This window comes from Ictidomys tridecemlineatus, chromosome 12, assembly GCF_052094955.1.
Source record: "Ictidomys tridecemlineatus isolate mIctTri1 chromosome 12, mIctTri1.hap1, whole genome shotgun sequence".
Classification (NCBI taxonomy): Eukaryota; Metazoa; Chordata; class Mammalia; order Rodentia; family Sciuridae; genus Ictidomys; species Ictidomys tridecemlineatus.
In genome coordinates, this window is record NC_135488.1 from 113,405,477 (window position 1) to 113,424,109 (window position 18,633).

The 18,633-nt window shown below is 34.1% G+C and overlaps 1 protein-coding gene across 1 annotated transcript in view; it reads left to right on the forward strand.

Moving 5' to 3' along the window:
- Positions 1-18,633, forward strand: part of Rock2 (Rho associated coiled-coil containing protein kinase 2) — a 135,026-nt gene that overhangs the window by 109,301 nt on the left and 7,092 nt on the right. Inside the window, exons 19-32 of the mRNA XM_005327366.5 lie at positions 1,369-1,529; positions 2,371-2,555; positions 3,663-3,732; positions 4,695-4,798; positions 5,048-5,234; positions 6,163-6,256; positions 6,349-6,443; positions 7,318-7,497; positions 7,875-8,043; positions 10,585-10,655; positions 11,523-11,611; positions 12,035-12,113; positions 13,420-13,681; positions 13,768-13,981. Coding sequence (XP_005327423.2) covers positions 1,369-1,529; positions 2,371-2,555; positions 3,663-3,732; positions 4,695-4,798; positions 5,048-5,234; positions 6,163-6,256; positions 6,349-6,443; positions 7,318-7,497; positions 7,875-8,043; positions 10,585-10,655; positions 11,523-11,611; positions 12,035-12,113; positions 13,420-13,681; positions 13,768-13,981 — 1,960 coding nt within the window. The remainder of the gene's footprint in view (positions 1-1,368; positions 1,530-2,370; positions 2,556-3,662; positions 3,733-4,694; positions 4,799-5,047; positions 5,235-6,162; positions 6,257-6,348; positions 6,444-7,317; positions 7,498-7,874; positions 8,044-10,584; positions 10,656-11,522; positions 11,612-12,034; positions 12,114-13,419; positions 13,682-13,767; positions 13,982-18,633) is intronic.

The following is an 18,633-nucleotide window of genomic DNA, read 5'->3' on the forward strand; positions in this document are numbered from 1 at the left end:
TTGTGCACAGTAAAGTATGTATTTATGTAATTATCATCCAACACAAGATATGGAATATTTGTCACCTCAGTATATTCCTTTTTGTCTTTCTATTCTGTGCCCACATTATGTGATTGTTTTTCTAAAATGAGTACATTGATTTATTGGTTATACTCTGAACTGATGAAAGTGAACCAATCCAGTGTAATATAAGTACCATTTTTCAAACTGTTCCAACACTAATAGAAGATACTTGATGACTTCTGTATGTTACGTATGAGTATACAAAAATTAGATAGTATTCAAATCGGGGTCTGAAGCATTTGGTCTTTTTGCTGCATGTCATTGCCTTCTTGGATTAAGAAATAATTATTAGCAGCACGACCTTGTCTAGTTAAACTTTGTATGCTTTGTTTTCTGTAAAGTAACAGTAATGGTGTTGTTAGGTTACTGTGAAAATCAAGTGTAGTTACATATATTATTAATGATACATGAAGAATTTTCATTTTTCCTCACTTCCAAATACTGTTTATTAACTGAAAATTCATAGGTTTAATTTTAAACTAATAAAACTTTAGATGATAATTATAGGTATGAAGGAGTGTAGGAACCTTAACTGAATTTGAACTAAAATTCTAATCAGTACATCAAAAGGTGATCCTTTAATGACTTGCAATTCATATTGAAATCACTTTTTAAGGTATAAACTTTGCTTTTCACTTGAAGATTAAAGAACTTTAAAAGCTTTTTTTTTATTTATGAAACAAATTAGGAGCTTACAGCTAATCATTTACAAAAATAAAAGAATGTATAAAGAAAAATGCAAAAGATGACCCATAATCCTACTATTCATCATAATATTTTGTGTATTTTCTACACTTTTACTGTAAAAAAAAATGATGAATATTAACGAGTGCTACACATGTATTATCTCACTAGGAAAGTAGATACTGTTCTTTTCCTAGAGATAAGAAACCTGAGTCCCAGAGAGGTTAACTTGCATGATAAATAGAATCTACCCTGGAGTGTTTCAAAGTAAAACTAGTAACACTGAGAGACATACTAGCAGAAAGTAGTAAAAAAGTATTTATTTAAAGACATAAGCATTTTATAGAATTACAAAATGAAAATATTTTTCTGTGAGAATTGGTGTAATTTTGCGAACTGTGATATATTTTACACCCTGCAAAAAAAAACTCTTTATTTTCAAGCATAAAATTCTGGCTATTTCAGATGTATTGAGAGGAGTGATAAAAATATTCTAGAAACGAATAAAAATATAATAATGAAGTAGCATCATTTACTTTCATTTTTATTGGCATTGTATCATATCTTTGATACGCTTTTTTATTTGTAAATTCATGATCATGTCCATTCTCACTGTAATAGAAATGGAGAAGAAGCTTTTGGAAGAAAGGACTTTAAAACAGAAAGTAGAGAACCTATTGCTGGAGGCTGAGAAAAGATGCTCTTTATTGGATTGTGACCTCAAACAATCACAGCAGAAACTAAATGAGCTCCTTAAACAGAAAGATGTGCTAAATGAGGATGTAAGTATGAATTTTACTAATGAATAATAAGCTAGTTAATGAATCAATAATAAACTAGGTTTATTTGTAAAGGTCTAATGGTGAGTTCTTAATATTTTATAATTTTAAAATTTCCCTATTGCTGGGTATGGTTGCTCATACCTGTAATCCCAGCAAATTGGGAGGTTGAGGCAGAAGGATGGCAAGTTATGAGGCCAGCCTCAGTATCTTAGCCCTGTCTCAAAATAACAAACTGTAAGAGCTGGAGATATAGTTCAGTATTAAAGTGCCCCTGGGTTCAATCCCTAGTACCAAAACAAACAATAACAACAAAAAAAACCCCACAAATTTTTCTTTAAATGTTTTATGCAATCTGTAGGATACATATATAAAATATTCTGTATAATACACTTGTTGCTTTTATTAGATTTTGATAACATAATAAATGAATCATAATTTAATAATTTTAAGTTATTTTTACTTCTAAACTGTGGGGATCTTGTTTTTTGTTTCGGTTTGATTTTTGTTTGTTTTGATACTAGGTTCAGCTGAACCTTGGGGTGTTTTATCACAGAGACACATCCCCAGCCCTTTTAATTTTCTATTTTGAAACAGGGTCTCACTAAGTTGCTTAGAGTCTTGCTGAGGCTAGTCATAAACTTGTGATCCTCCTGTCTCAGTCTCCCACATTACTGGAATTAAAGACATATGTATAAATTTCTTAGAAATATTTTACTGTGAAATGAATGGGCTATATGAGGGCAGAAATCTATTTTTCATCACCATATTTGCTGCCAACTTCATTGATAAGAAAAATCAAAACAATTTACTTATATACCAAGTATTCAATCTATTTTTTTAGGTTAGAAACTTGACATTAAAAATAGAGCAGGAAACTCAGAAGCGCTGTCTTACACAAAATGACCTGAAGATGCAAACACAGCAAGTTAACACATTAAAAATGTCAGAAAAGCAGTTAAAACAAGAGAATAATCATCTCATGGAAATGAAAATGAGCTTGGAAAAACAAAATGCGGAACTTCGAAAGTAAGTTAATTGAGACAAAGTTTTAATATGCATAATTATGCACATGTAAATCATATTATTTTTAGTTTATCTGGGGATTTTCTTTTGACTATTCTACTTTCTTGATCACATTTTCTCTTTATTTTTATACAAGTATTATGTTGAGTGCTACTGTTGTCTTTTGAGAAGATTATATGTTTGCCCACCCATTTTTATACTACTGCCACCTAATCAAGGTACAGTGGTAGAGAAAGTATGCATGGGCTGGGGATGTGGCTCAAGTGGTAGCGCGCTTGCCTGGCATGCATGCGGCCCGGGTTCGATCCTCAGCACCACATACAAACAAAGATGTTGTGTCCACCAAAAACTGAGAAATAAATATTAAAAAATTCTCTCTCTCTCTCTCTCTCTCTCTCTCTCTCTCTCTCTCTCTCTCTCTCTCTCTCTCTCTCTCTCTTTCTCTCTCTCTCTAAAAAAAAAAAGAGAAAGTATACAATTCATAAAGGTAAATCTCAGTATATTTGTAAAAGTATCATTTTCCTGATTTAGATCTAAAAACAGGATTTTCATCCTCCTGGGCATTCTTTACTCACCCTGAGAAACCTAGTTTTCAGATACTATGAATCATAGTTGCTAGACATAAATGGCAGATCACAGCTCACATATGTGTTCATTAAAACTGACAACAATTGGCTGGCCACAGTGGTACACATCTGTAATTTTAGCAGCTTTCGGGGCGGAGGCAGGAGGATTGCAAGTTCTAAGCCAGCCTCAGCAACTTGGCAAGAAGAGACCCTGTTTCAAAGCAAAAAATGAAAAAAAAAAATTGCCTGGTATGTGGCTCAGTGGTTAAGCATCCCTGGGTTCAATCCCAAATTACACCCCGTCCCCCAAATGACAGTTTAAAATACAAGCATACATTTCATTTAGCTGGTGTATTGATGACATCATCAAATTTCATCTCCTCTCAGGGAAAGGAATAGCAACCATGAGCTTAGAATTAGCATGAAAATTATTTGATTTCATGGATTCTCTGAAAGGGCTTCAGGGGTTTCCTACATCATAATTTCAGAGTAAATGATATAAAATGTATTACTTATTTAAGCCTTTGTTTTGATGTCTTCGCAGAGAACGTCAGGATGCTGATGGGCAGATGAAAGAGCTCCAAGATCAACTTGAAGCTGAACAGTATTTCTCAGTAAGTTCCAGATACGTTAATTTGAAGTTGCTGAATTTGTAGAACTTTTTTATTTCTTGTCTTAGAACCAGGAGAATGATTTTGTATAAACTAGATTTAAATTAGATTTTTAGATGGGATGTGTAATATCCCATAACTCATTAAAAATACTGAGTAAAAAGAAATGTAGATAATTTAACAGAACTCTGTTATCATTACTAGAAAACTAATTCTAAGCACATGCTATACAACACCTATAAAACTGATTAAAGGCATTGCTTTTTGAATAATATACTTTTATTGTAAAATTGTCATTTTAACTTTTGAACTTTTTTTAAAAATTATTCTGGGTATTGAACCCAGAGGTGTTTAATCACTGAGCAACATCCACAGTACTTTTTATATTTTAATTAGAGACAGGGTTTTGCTGAGTTGCTTAGGGCCTCAATAAGTTGTTGAGGCAGGCTTTGATCCTCCTGCCTCAGCCTCCCGAGCCTCTGAGACATTTGTACTTTTTTGAGATCAGTTTTAAAATATGAAATGACAATTATCACCCCTGCTCCACTGATTTAAATCAACAAAATTTATGTTTACAAATTAGTAATATTTTTCCTTGCTTTTTCATCCTACCAATCTATACCATTCAGTAAGAAATATCACTATATTATTCAGTTGGAAATCATGCTTTTAAATGATTAACTGACTTTTGGGGGGAAGGTGATGGGTACTGAACCTGGGGTCTAATGCATGTCAAATGTGCTCTACCAGAGCTACACTTCCAGCCCCAAGTGAACTTTATCATATCAGTTGATAACTAGAAAATGGGAAAACGTATTAAACTATTAATTTTCTTAGGAGCACAACATTACTCAACATTAAGAAAATATTTGTATGTGGTCAGTGATTTCTCTAGGTAGGTGTTAGATGTAGACATAATATTTCTGATGATCATAATACACATTTCTTTGTGTTTTGCTTCTTAGACCCTGTATAAAACACAAGTTAGGGAACTTAAAGAAGAATGTGAAGAAAAGACCAAACTTTGTAAAGAATTACAGCAGAAGAAACAGGAATTACAGGATGAAAGGTAAGGACAAGACTTTTGTCCCTTGTTCATAGATACATGTATTGCTGCTAGAACAGTGCTCTTTATTCACCAAGTAAAAATATGTTGATGAAGTGAGACAAAAACATGGACTTCTAAAGTGAAAATTGAACACTAAAATGACATATCTTTAAAAGAGGGGTGGAGGTATGTTTAGCATGCACAAAAACTGTGGGTTCAATCCCCAGCACTACCCCCTGAAGTTTTTAATGATACATTCCTAAATTATAGGGATTCCTTGGCTGCCCAGCTGGAGATCACCTTGACCAAAGCAGATTCTGAGCAGCTGGCTCGTTCAATTGCTGAAGAACAGTATTCAGATTTGGAGAAAGAGAAAATCATGAAAGAACTGGAGATCAAAGAGATGATGGCTAGACACAAACAGGAGCTTACTGAAAAAGATGCTACAATTGCATCTGTAAGTAAAATTCTTGGGGTTTTATAATAAGTAAATTGCTAATGTCATAAATTACTTAGTAGCACTAGTACAGTATTACAGATGTACATGAAAAATTGTTATGTTCTAGCTGTTAAAAGATTTTTAGTTCAGTTAATTGCTTACTTCTCCCCTTATTTCACACAGAGTCTAGCTAAAGAAAATTTCCAAGAAAAGTAAAATATCAAGTAGTTGGGTTTCCCCTATCAATTATGCAGGCATGTCAAAATGATACAGTAAATTGCAGAGTGTGACATTAGAACAGGTCTGTCCAGTCTTGCTAGAAATGAATAGTGATGCTAGAGGAAATTTTATGATCTATAAAGGAACTTGTATATGATGGAAATAGCAATATACAAACCAGTAGGAAAGGACACAGATTTAATAAATGGTTGTAGAATAACTATATTTTTATGTGGAAAGGAATAAAATTAGAACCTTACCATTTCGCGCACAAAAGTAAATTCTAGCTATCTTAATAATCTAAATATGAAAAATAAAAATTTTGAGCTATTAGAAATGAATCCAAATTTCACAAATATGACAAAAGACAACATAAATAAATGACAGGGACAAGATACATGTAATATATTTATTAAACAAGGAACCAGTAGTATCTAGAATATACAGAGAATTTCTGCAGTTCAATAAGAAAAGGTTAAACAGCGCAGTAGAAAATTTGGTCAAAAAGTAAAACTTACATATATAAGAAAATGCTTTGCCTCCTGCTTTCCTAGAAAGGGCTAGATAAAGCAGCTTTGAAATGCCAGTTCACACCCATCAAATGACAGAAATTCAGCACCTCACAATGGCAGTAGTTTCTGGGGTTTTCAATTTGGATTACTGTTTTATGACTTACATTTTGTATATTGGTGTTTTTTTTTTTATTTCCCCCACTGTTGTTTCTTAGCTTGAAGAAACTAATAGGACACTTACTAGTGACGTTGCCAATCTTGCGAATGAAAAAGAAGAATTAAATAACAAACTGAAAGAAGCTCAAGAGCGTATGTACTTACAAAGAATATAGTTTAATATATCTGATGTCTACCACTTGCTGTAGTCACTAGTGTAATTTTCACATTTTCCCATGTTTCAGAACTATCAAGGTTGAAAGATGAAGAGATAAGTGCAGCAGCCATCAAGGCACAGTTTGAGAAACAGCTATTAACAGAGAGAACACTCAAGACTCAAGTATGGACTTTAAACATGATTTTGAATCTTATTTTCATTTATCTTTTACTTCCAGCATTACAGATTGGAAGCAGTCATTGAATGTATGAATATTTGTGAACAGTGACCTGAATTTTCTCAGATTGGGAGAAGTTAGATTTCATTAACATTGTCCAATTCAATGTCTGTTAAAAGTTTTTCCTAATTTTCCAATATGGAATCACAGTTATTCCTAATCTTTTATTGTAATCTAATAAGTTGTTCTGCCTTTTAGGAAACTGTAGGGCATGACTGTTTGCTAATAGCCTGACAAAATTTTTAAAAGAAACCTATGATCATTAACCACCCCTCTGCCAGTTCCTCCGGTTGTGTATACAGCTCAAATGAGTGTAGGTAGTAGGTTCTTTTCTTTGTTGTTGAGCAAAGTATATTTTACTAATGTGATGCCAATGCTGAATTCTGTTCCTGTTTAGAAGAAAAAAAATCTTACTATTAAAGTCTTCCTTGGAACCAAAAATTGAAATGGTAGACAATGACATGAAATCAAAACGATTATTATTTATTTATTGACTTTTATGATGCTGAGGGTCAAACTTAGGACCTAATGCAACTAGGCAAGTGCTCTACCTCTGAGTCACACTTCCAGGCTCCTATAAATGTTTTAAATTACAGTTCTCAGAAACCATGAGAGTAAAAACCAAGTATGAGTTAGGATAAAGAAGGACAATGAGTAATAAACAAAGTGTAGTGTTCAAATAGTGTAAGAAATGTTTCTTTGTAATCCTGTGCATAAAGAAAGACATTATTAATGGTTATATTACCTGGAATTGGTGAATTACCAAGAAGTGATCAACATAATTTATTTCATTTGCATACTTATTTTTACATTTTTAAGGCTGTGAATAAATTGGCTGAGATCATGAATCGAAAAGAACCTGTCAAGCGTGGGAATGACACAGATGTGCGAAGAAAAGAGAAGGAGAATAGAAAGCTACATATGGAACTTAAATCTGAACGTGAAAAGTTGACCCAACAGATGATCAAATATCAGAAAGAATTAAATGAAATGCAGGCTGTAAGAATACTATTTGGACTCTCTAAATTGAAGATTTCTTTTTAAGAAATAGAATTACTCTAATGTCTGTGTGTTTGACTACTTATAGAACATTTTTATTAATAGTTATTAAGATAAGAATAAGAAAGACAGTAGAATGAATTGGACATCACTTTCCTGTGTTCTTACATGTATACATGACAAGTGTAACTCCACATCATGTACAACCACAAAAATGGGAAGTTTATTCTATATATGTTTGGTATGAAAATACATTCTACTGTCATGTGTAACTAAAAAGGACAAATAACCTTTGAAAATTATTAATAATTATTATTGAACAAGATGGAAAATATGAGATGTATTCTACCTCGTTAATTTAATTTAATTTCTTACAGCAAATAGCTGAAGAGAGCCAAATTCGAATTGAACTGCAGATGACACTGGACAGTAAAGACAGTGACATTGAGCAGCTAAGATCACAGCTGCAGGCCTTGCATATTGGTCTGGATAGTTCCAGTATAGGCAGTGGACCAGGGGAGGCTGAGGCAGATGATGGATTTCCAGGTACAGATTTGCTTTCAGCCCTTAAGTTTGTCTTAATTATAAATTGGTTGATTGTTTTAAATCCTTCGCCTAACTTCCTTCTTGAGGAAAAATGTTTATCCTGTCTTTAAGGGGGAACCTACTTCTCAGAGTGGTAGTTCAAATAACATTTTGGACTTTTATTGATTTTTTTTTTTTTTACAATATTTTTCATAAAGAAGCAAACATGCAAAAGAAACCTCTACATGTTTAGATATTTAATTCGTTATACATTATATTGTAGCTCTCTTTTAAAGCTTTCATTTTATTTTCTCTTCTTTCTGCATTCTTACTTCTCATATGTTGGGTGTTTAGTTCATATCACTCAGTCACATACTATGGAATCCATGTCATTCACCTACCAACGTTCCTCTACTTCTCTCAATATTGCCACTAAGCCTTCCAGTTCTCACATGCTCCTTGACTCTGATTCTGACTCAGAAGAAGACTCTTTGCCTAACTTACCCATATCATCGGAACCTAATGGTACAGGTGATATCCTAAAAATCTTTGTCTTTGGAGTTTTCCCCACTGCCCTTAATTTTAGTCCCTTTGAAATTTTTTTATAATATTAACTGATATTCACTAATTCTGACTAACTGTAGACTCAGTTAATAATGAACTGCTGCATGAACAAAGTATTTTTAAGGCATTTTTATAATGAATTGCTATTTTAATAGATTGTTTATTGTGCTGACATAATTATAAGAACATTATATTTTTACATAAGAGTGTATGGTACCAGGGATAGTGGTTCATGCCTGTAAATCCCTGTGGCTCAGGAGGCTGAAGCCTGAAGATCTCAAGTTCAAAAACCAATCTCGGCAACTTAGCAAGGTCCTGAAGCAACTCAGCGAGACCTTGTCTCTAAAGGGCTAGGGATGTGGCTCACTGGTTAAGCACCACTGGATTCAATCTCTGGTACCCAAAAAAAGAGTGCATGGTTTTATTGCCTATTTCATCCATTTTTAACTAAGAAATTCTTCCTGAAGTTTCATGTCAGGAGTGACAGAGCAAAAATACCTGTAGGCTATTGGAGAGAATGTGTTTAGGTTTGTCATTGAGCACTTAAAACCTATTGGACACTCCACTGGGCCTTTAAAGGACATGAAAAAATCTGACTGAGCCTTGCCCTAGAGGGGCTTGTAGTTAAGCCTCTAACACAGTTGACACATAATGGATGTTAAATAATTGCCAGTTACTTCTATTGTTAGAATAACCTCCCAAAATAGTATTTCACTTACTTCAATAAAAGATACTGATCAAGCTGAGTGGGTGACTTATACCTGTAATCCTAGCAGCTTGGGAGGCCAAGGCAGTAGGATCAGGAGTTCAAAACCAGCCTCAGCAACAGCAAGGCATTAAGCAACTCAGTGAGACCCTGTCTCTAAATAAAATACAAAATAGGGTTGGGGATGTGACTCAGTAGTTGAGTGCCCCTGAGTCAATCTCTGGTACCCCCCTTCCAAAGAAGAGATATTGATCAAATGTACTAGAACAAATTCTAGTTTAAGGACTTAAGACACTTTCTCTGTGGAACTAGAATTTTACTCATTTTGTTATTTTGGAGTTTAGAAATCTTTTGATTATATTGTTTTTTTTTGTTTCTGGTATAAGGCGTTGAATCCAGGGATGCTTAACCGCCGAGCCACATCCCCAGCCCTTTTTATATCTTATTTTTTTTTCTTTTTTTCTTTTTTTGGTTGTTCAAAACATTACAAAGCTCTTGACATATCATATTTCAAACATTAGTTTCAAGTGAGTTATGAACTCCCATTTTTGAAGAGCAGGAAGAAAATTTATATCTTATTTAAAGGCAGAGTCTCACTGAGTTGCTGAGGGCCTCAGGCTCCAGAGCCACTGGGATTGCAGGCGTGCACAACCACGCCTTATTGTTGTTTGTTAACCAAGTTTCATCTGCTGCAATTTTACTTCATTTTATTATAGCCATTTTGAAAGACCATATTCTCTGAAAACATTACTCATTTAAAATGTTTTCTCAAGGATGCATATTATATTTTTAGTTAGGCCTTCTTTCAAAAGAAAAATAAAAGATCCTAATGCAGATGTTATCAGTGAGAATAAAGAGCTGTTAAGTTTTGGTGATTTTGTTTTTGGGGGGTTTGTTTGTTGTTTTGTGTCTTGTCTCTTAGATTTTTGCCAGTGCATGAATTTAATCAGTGGGATATTTGACTACATAAAATTGCAGACTATTTATTTCCATTGTGCTACACCCTGGGGGCTGGGCATGTGGCTTAGTGGTAAAGCACTTGCTTGCCTAGCGAGTGTGAGCTCCTGAGTTCAAGCCTCAGCACCACTGTGGAATAGCCTGGATTTTGTTTGGCATTGCATAACTTGCTTCTACCAATCCTGCATTATTTGTGTCCCAGACAATGCACAGTGATAAATTCTGAAGGGACTATTTGATTGGTCTTGTGGCTTCCATATTAAAATTATGCTAAATTCTTCATTATATGAAGAAAATTATCATATTTATCCTTACAATCTTGTGCTTATTTATAGAATCGAGGTTAGAAGGATGGCTTTCCTTGCCTGTTCGAAACAACACTAAGAAATTTGGATGGGTTAAAAAGGTAATTAGTACTTTTGAATATGATTCGTCTTCCCCACTCCCCCCACCCTCCTTCTGGTTTAACTCCAGCCACTTCATTTTCATAGTTGTAAGACGTACATGACTAAACCTTTTAAACACATAACACTTGTTTATACTTTCCAACTTAGAATGATGTGATTTTATTTCTCACTATCAAATTTTTTTCTGGCTACGACTGTAGCTCAGTGGTAGAGCACTTGCCTTGCATGTGTGAGGCCCTGGGTTCGATCCCTAGCACCACATAAAAATAAACAAATAAAGATTGTGTCCATCTACAACTAAAAAAAAATATTTAAAAAAAAATTTTTTTCTTCTGTTTTTTATGGAGTTAGGAAAATATAAGCCTGTTGACTTTGGTGTTTTTGCTGTTTCATATCCAAAACAACTCTGGATATGATAGAAAAGATCCATTTAGTTCTTTTCCTCTGTTACTGTAATTTTGATGTCATTGTGGGGTTTTTTTTTTTTTTTTGTGTGTGTGTGTGTGTGTGTGTGTATGGTGCTGGGAATTGAACCCAGGGCCTTGTGCAGGCGAGGTAACCCCTCTACCAACTGAGCTATATAGCCCTAGCCCATTATGTTCATTTTTTTATGAGGTTACTAACACTATTGGATCCCAAAGCTATGTCCAAAAAGTAATTGACTTTATCCCTCTGTTTGCTTATTTAAAATAGCTACAAATTTATTGTTATTTTAAGAAAGACTTTCCTGAGGCTATATTAACACTTTTTAGGTACTTAGGTATTTTGTGATTCTTATTGCTAACAGAATGTATTTTCAAAAAATCAATAAATATGATGTGTAACTACTTTATTCATTGATTTCTTTCCCTCCCTCTTTCTAACAGTATGTGATTGTAAGCAGTAAGAAGATTCTTTTCTATGACAGCGAACAAGATAAAGAACAATCTAATCCTTACATGGTTTTAGATATAGAGTAAGTATTTTTACTAGAATAGTTAGAGACTATCTCCTCATATCTTTTTAAAGTGTGGTAAGAACGTCAACCTGACCTTTTTCACAAGGTAATACTGTTTGTTATTAGTCATGGAAAAGCTCAGCTAGCTCCTCCTGTCCTGATGTTATTTTCCTTACAGTCTCCTTCTCCCCAGGAAAGTCTGGAGGATAGGATTATCTGAAACGTCTTTATTTCATGGGTCTGTAATGTATTGTTTTCTGAAACTAAATTAGAAAATTTGGTTTACTGGAAATTTCTGAAAATATTAAGGATTAATAGAACAAGATACTCTGTGAGCTTCTAACATGGGTCAAAGTGTTTAATTTCTTACATAAGTTAGGGTAACTATTGGAATTTGATCCTTGGGTAATATTTTATTCTTTTATGAAAAATCTTTTGCAGCAAGTTATTTCATGTCCGACCAGTTACACAGACAGATGTATACAGAGCAGATGCTAAAGAAATTCCAAGGATATTCCAGGTAAACATAATCTGTTTTGTTTTTTCACCCTTGGAGGTTCCCACATGACAAAACATTAAATTCCTTTCTTCTCTGGATACCTTCAGATGACCTTTCTGTTTCAGTCCCATTTAAAAATTATTTTCATTTGTGCGTATTCTATTTGGGACATCTCCATTTCTCTCTCGATAATTTTACTCATTAAAAGCTGTGTAGTGTGTTTATACCGTGTTTCTCCCCAGGTTGGTTGTGATTTTTTTTTTTTTTTTAAAGCATGAACTTTTTCCTGTTTTGGGTTTTATAATCAGCTCTCTCTGGAGGCACTTATGAAGTTAAACTTTGTACCCAGTGGCCCTTTTATTTCCTATTTAACATGAAGCCAAATGATTCCCATCAATTTAGTAATGAGTTCCCTCTGTATAGACACTACCTGGTGTCTTGTGGGAGTTGCCCTCTTGTTTTCTGGGTGCTTACATTGTTTATGTGGAGTATATTGTACATCCTTTTCTCTTTTTTCCCTTCTTCAACTCTCTAAGCACATGTCATTTTTAAAAAGGTGTATAGGACTGGGGCTGTAGCTCAGTACCAGAGCACTTGCCAAGTCTCTGTGAGGCACTGGGTTCAATCCTTAGCACCACATAGAAATAAATAAATAATATAAAAGGCATTTTGTCCATTTACATCTACAAAAAAATTTTTTTTCTTTAAAAAGCTGTACATATGGGAATCACTTTGTTTTCTGTTCTTAAGAAGAACATATATGTTCTTTGTGTATGTGCTGGGGATCAAAGCAAGCACTCTACTAGTGAGCTGAGAACCTCTACCCAGTTCTTATCAGGTGATTGGGGTATTTTTTTTTTTTTTTTGGTTTGTTTATTTAGTGAATCTGTTGGTGGTTTTTTGAGGGGGAGCGGATATCCTGGAGATTGAACTGAATGCTTGGGTCCACCAATGACCTACTACACTCCCAATTCCCAGGTGATGATTTTGAACAATCTTTTGAGGATTGGACCTGTGAATTTCAAATTTATCTTTTGCTGGTCCATTCTGATAGTGTTGCTGAAGCATAATAAGATTTCCAGAAAAATCTATGAGACAGCATTTGAACAGAATTATTTCTTTTGAAATGCAAAGCTAAGTGACCCTCTAATGACTTTTCACATAGCTTTTCTTTAGGCAGAACCTGCTTAGATTTGAACTTCAAATGCATTTTCTTTTTACAGAGTAATTTAGGCTAAATTGATTTTATTTACACTACCAGAGTTTTTTCTACATTTTAAAAAAACAAAAAAAAACTTACATCTAGAAATGATTGTTCTTTTGATAGATTCTGTATGCCAATGAAGGAGAAAGTAAAAAGGAACAAGAATTTCCAGTGGACCCAGTGGGAGAAAAATCTAATTATATTTGTCACAAAGGGCATGAATTTATTCCTACTCTTTATCATTTCCCAACCAACTGTGAGGCTTGTATGAAGCCTCTGTGGCACATGTTTAAGCCCCCTCCTGCTTTAGAGTGTCGACGTTGCCATATTAAATGTCATAAAGATCACATGGACAAAAAGGAGGAAATTATAGCACCTTGCAAAGGTAAATGAGAATTTCTTACTGCATTAGTATTATTTATGTTCAGATCATTTTAAGCACATTAATTGATTCCAAATATTTCTTTATAGTGTATTATGATATATCAACGGCAAAGAATCTATTGTTATTAGCAAATTCTACAGAAGAGCAGCAGAAGTGGGTTAGTCGGTTGGTGAAAAAGATACCTAAAAAGCCCCCCGCTCCAGACCCTTTTGCACGGTCATCTCCTAGAACTTCAATGAAGATCCAACAAAACCAGTCTATCAGACGGCCAAGTCGACAGCTTGCCCCAAACAAACCAAGGTAATGAATTAAAATTTGTGATAAAAGTTCCTTTATTAAAATTTTGCTATTTATGTCCATACTAATTCAAACTATAATTTTACTTCTTTCTTTTAATTTTTTTTTTTTTTTTGTAGTTGTAGATGGACAGAGTGCCTTTATTTTGTTTGTTTGATTATTCATTCATTCATTCATTTTGTGGTGCTGAGGATGAAACCCAGTGCCTCACACATGCTGGGCAAGAGCTCTGCTATTGGGCTACAGCCCCAGCCCTCCTTCTTTTTTAAGAAATTCTATTTGTTTTTGCATCATTGAGGATTGACCCCAGGGTCTTGCAAGGCTAGGCAAGCCCTACACTGTACCACCAAGCAATAGCCCCAACTCTTACTTGGTATTTTAATGAACAATGGAATACCAAATATTTTTAAAGGACTTGCTTTTGACATTTTTGCATATAAACATAATGTTTTCAGGTTTAATAAACACATTGACTAATTTAGTGACTTGGGAAATGGCATTTCATTGCACCCAGATCTTCCACTGTGTTTCATACTGCTAACTTTCTTTTCTGATAGGTGACTTGGGAGGCAGAACTGAAATCAGATTCAGGCTTAATTTACTTCTATTAGTTTAAAGCAGTGACTTGTCTGTGACTTAAACAGAAACATAGACAAGATTTTAAAATGTAAATATTAAATAGTGACTTGAAATTCAATAGAGTTAAGTTAGGAATGTTCATTAAGCACAAAAGCATTATAATGGAGCCATTTTCATGTGACTACAATAAGTCATTTAATAACTTTCCATTTGGAATGTCCATGTCTTGGCTTACTAGCTAGTGCAGGGTTTATAAGCATTAGTATTAATTGAGCATGAGGATTTGGTCGACTAAGGAAAAAGTATATGCTTAGTTCAGAAATTTAATTTCAGGTATCCTTTTTGTTCCTTAACACAAGACCTTCAGTATATGAATAATGATGATTGGCTGTATTATCAGAAATCTTACTCTAACCACAAACAACTTATATGAAACTTTCTTGAAACTAATATCTAAAGGAAATAATTTAGAATGACAGAGGTATAATGGGTGTGTCATCAGTGAAAATGTTATTTTGTGTGAGGTATGATAAAACTAAATATTTAAAAAGTGTTTATATGATAGTAACTAAGTTAAAGAAACAAAAATTCAGAAACAGTAAAGACCATTTCATGTGTCTCATGTAAAACATCTAAAAATTAAGTTTTTGTTATTAATTTTGTTGAACTATTAATGCATAAGTGCTATCTTAATACCTTATGTCATAGTCTGTTTTCTCTTGTTTAAACTCAGTATCACAGACAGGATAATTTACAAAGAAAAGAGGTTTATTTAGATGTGGTTTCCTGGGAAGTCCATGGCACCAGCATCTGATGAGGGCCTTCCTGCCGTATTATCACGTGGCAGAGTGCCTCATATGGTGGTACAGCCAGCTGCCAAAGAGAGCTTGCTTTTTACAGTATAGCTATTACCATAGTAACCTGTCAATCTAGAAATGGACCCTTATGACCCAAATACCTCCCAGAGGTCCCACCTCTCAACACCACTGCAATGGGGATCAAGGGGTACATCCAAACCAAAGCATCTTTTTAAATGGGTAGTGGTTTTCAACTTCATATATATTGTGCTCTCTGCTTAACTTCATTATTTTCTCTCATTTGATCTTTATAATGGTTTCATGAAGTAGCACAGTCTTGTTATCTTTTTTTTAAAATTAATATTCCAGAAGGGCAAACAGTTTGTTTAAATCTGAAACTGGAGCAGCCCTATTCCTTTTGATATAAGTTAATGATTTCCCTGAATGTGATAACATACAGAATTAGTTTATGAACCATTTTTCAGACCAAGTGTGACATGCTTTCGTTGACTTAACCTTCTGTTTTCATGGTCACTGATTTATGAATAACTTCTCTTGCCTCCACTCCAAATTAGCATTATGGTGTATTTGAAAGCACATTTACTTTTGATTTTTGTCACTTTTTTTTTTTAACTTGCCCTGCCCTTCAAATTATTCTTCATTTTTTTTTTTGATCTGTTGTACCAACAGTAAGTAATAGGGATTTCTTTCTCTCATAATCATGCATATAGGTAAAACTAATATTAAAACTAAACAATGTATGGAGTATGCTTTGAAAAATCTTAAATTTCATGTACTCTAAAATTCTAAACATAAAAGATGGGCACATTTAAAGTATAATCAGATTTTGGGCTAGGATTGTGGCTCAGTGGCAGAGCACTTGACTAGTGTGTGTGAGTCATGGTTTCAATTTTCAGCACCATGTATCAATAAATAAAATAAAGCTCCATTGACAATTTAAAAATATATATAATCAGGTTTTGTTATGCCTCTGAAACATCTCTTCCACTGTTTTTGACATCAGTGTCTCTATTGTTCCAATAACTCACAAATTGTGAGTTTTACATGTCTGTCTGCCAGGAGTCACCTACAATTGGTATTTTTTTTTTAAGAGAGAGATAATTTTTTTAATATTTATTTTTCAGTTTTCAATGGACACAACATCTTTATTTTTACTTTTATGTGGTGCTGAGGATCAAACCCAGCGCCCCCGCGCATGCCAGGCGAGCACGTTACCGCTTGAGCCCACATCCCCAGCCCAACAATTGGTATTTTAATTTGGGTGTTTATGTTTTCATTTTAAGAGCCATGTACACAAATTGGAAGGCATATAGAAGAGAATAAATGAGGTTATTAGTAGGTCATATGAAAGTATTGTACACGTAGCACATGAAAGAAGCAAAGATATTTTATTATTTGAAAAGAAAGAAGAATTTCCTTGGAAAATGTATTGGAACAAACCCAGTTAGAGAGGTACATTTTCAGTTCAGTAAGGGAAACCTATCAGGCATTCAGGGGTTTCTAAAATTGGAAGAATTGGCTTATTCTGGAACAGTGAGTTCCCTATCACCAGATATTTGCATGACCTTCATGCCCTCTCAGTGGGCCCTAAGTAAGACTTTGCTGGAGCTGCTTACCTCTGTATTTTCTGTGCAGATATCAGGTTTGAAGACATTAGATGGAATGTTCTCTAGGTGGTCTAGTTTCAGATGAGATGACCTTTAACATTCTGCCCATTCATAGCATACTATACAGATGGGTAGAGATGGTAAAGAATCATCCAAGAAAACATAGGGATAGAATTTCTGGTGTTTTAACAGCAGTGGTTTAATATCTAGCTCTTAAGGGTTTTTTGTTGTTGTTGTTGTTGTTTTTTAATATTTATTTTTTAGTGGCTGTTGGACACAATATCTTTTATTTATGTGGTGCTGAGGATCAAACCCAGGGCCTTGCACGTGCTAAGAGAGCGCTCTACTGCTGAGCCACAACCCAGCCCCTCTAGCTCTTAAGTTTATGTATACTTAATATTAGTCTTAGTACTAGCCAGTCTGGCTTTAGTTGAATTAATATACTTGGTTTTCTTCTTAAAACAGCTCTTTGGCTTTGTTAGGTACATCCTATGCATATATTTGTATACATACTAAATAAAGCATGTCCATAAATATTTGCCTAATCTTTTGATGGTATCTTTCTTTGTTAACAGTTGCTCTGTTATCTGTTTTCCTTTAGCATCTGTGACATTCTAGATTCCAATCAGCTCTTACTACATCACTTCCCCTTTTCTCTAGTGAAGTGATTAAAGTAATAGATGAGTGGTAGCTATTATTGTTACATAAAAGAACTGTTTTGAATGCTCATTATATGCCAGGTCCTCTTCTGAGAGCTTTTGCTGTACTTACTTACCCTCAAAACCACCGTGAGGTAGCTATTCGTACCTCCACTTAATAGATAAGGAAACTGAGGCACGGTTTTGCCCTAGATCACACAGCAGAAAGCTGTAGGGTTATGAATTTAGGTCCAAACAATTTGGTTTCAGAGCCTGCACTATGAACTACAGCACTCCACTATTGGCCTCTCTGTGGTATAAATAGAAGTTAATTGACCATTTAAGAAGAATAATGTATAGAAACAGTATTCTAAATGAGTGCTACCTTGATGATTTTCCATTAAAATTAAGATACTGTGCTGGAAAGTAGATTTTTTAAAATAAAATGCTAACTTGATGAAGACAGGGAGATAATAATTTGTTTCAATACAAGACACAAAAGTACTGGCCTGGCTGGGGTGCATTTCTTGCTCCTTTCCCCCTGGGGTCTTTTTTAAAAAATACAATATTTAAACCATTCTGGAAAGTATAAAGCAGAAATTCAACTAGTGCTCATTGTGGTGCTATCTGGTTTTAAGGGGGAAAATGCCAGCATAATTAAAACTTCAGGGTGGAGAGAGCTTTTGTGTCATGGTGATCTTATATTCATTCTTTTCTACTTCTAAGTGCTAGAAAGCTAGCAGACTAATTATTTGGGAAAAATGATAAAGTTGTATATAACTTAAAAGTGTTGAAATAAGCCCACTAAATAAATGGAATAAATTAAGTGACTATATAGAGACTACTATTCTGAAATTAAACCCTTGTAAAAGTTTGAAACACCATTTTACAATAAGTTAAAATACCAAATATTTTCAACATATATATGAAAAGTCTGGGTTGATATTTTTGTATATAAAAATATTTTAGATGCTGTTGGGTATAGCTCAGTTGCAGAGTATTTGCATGCAAGA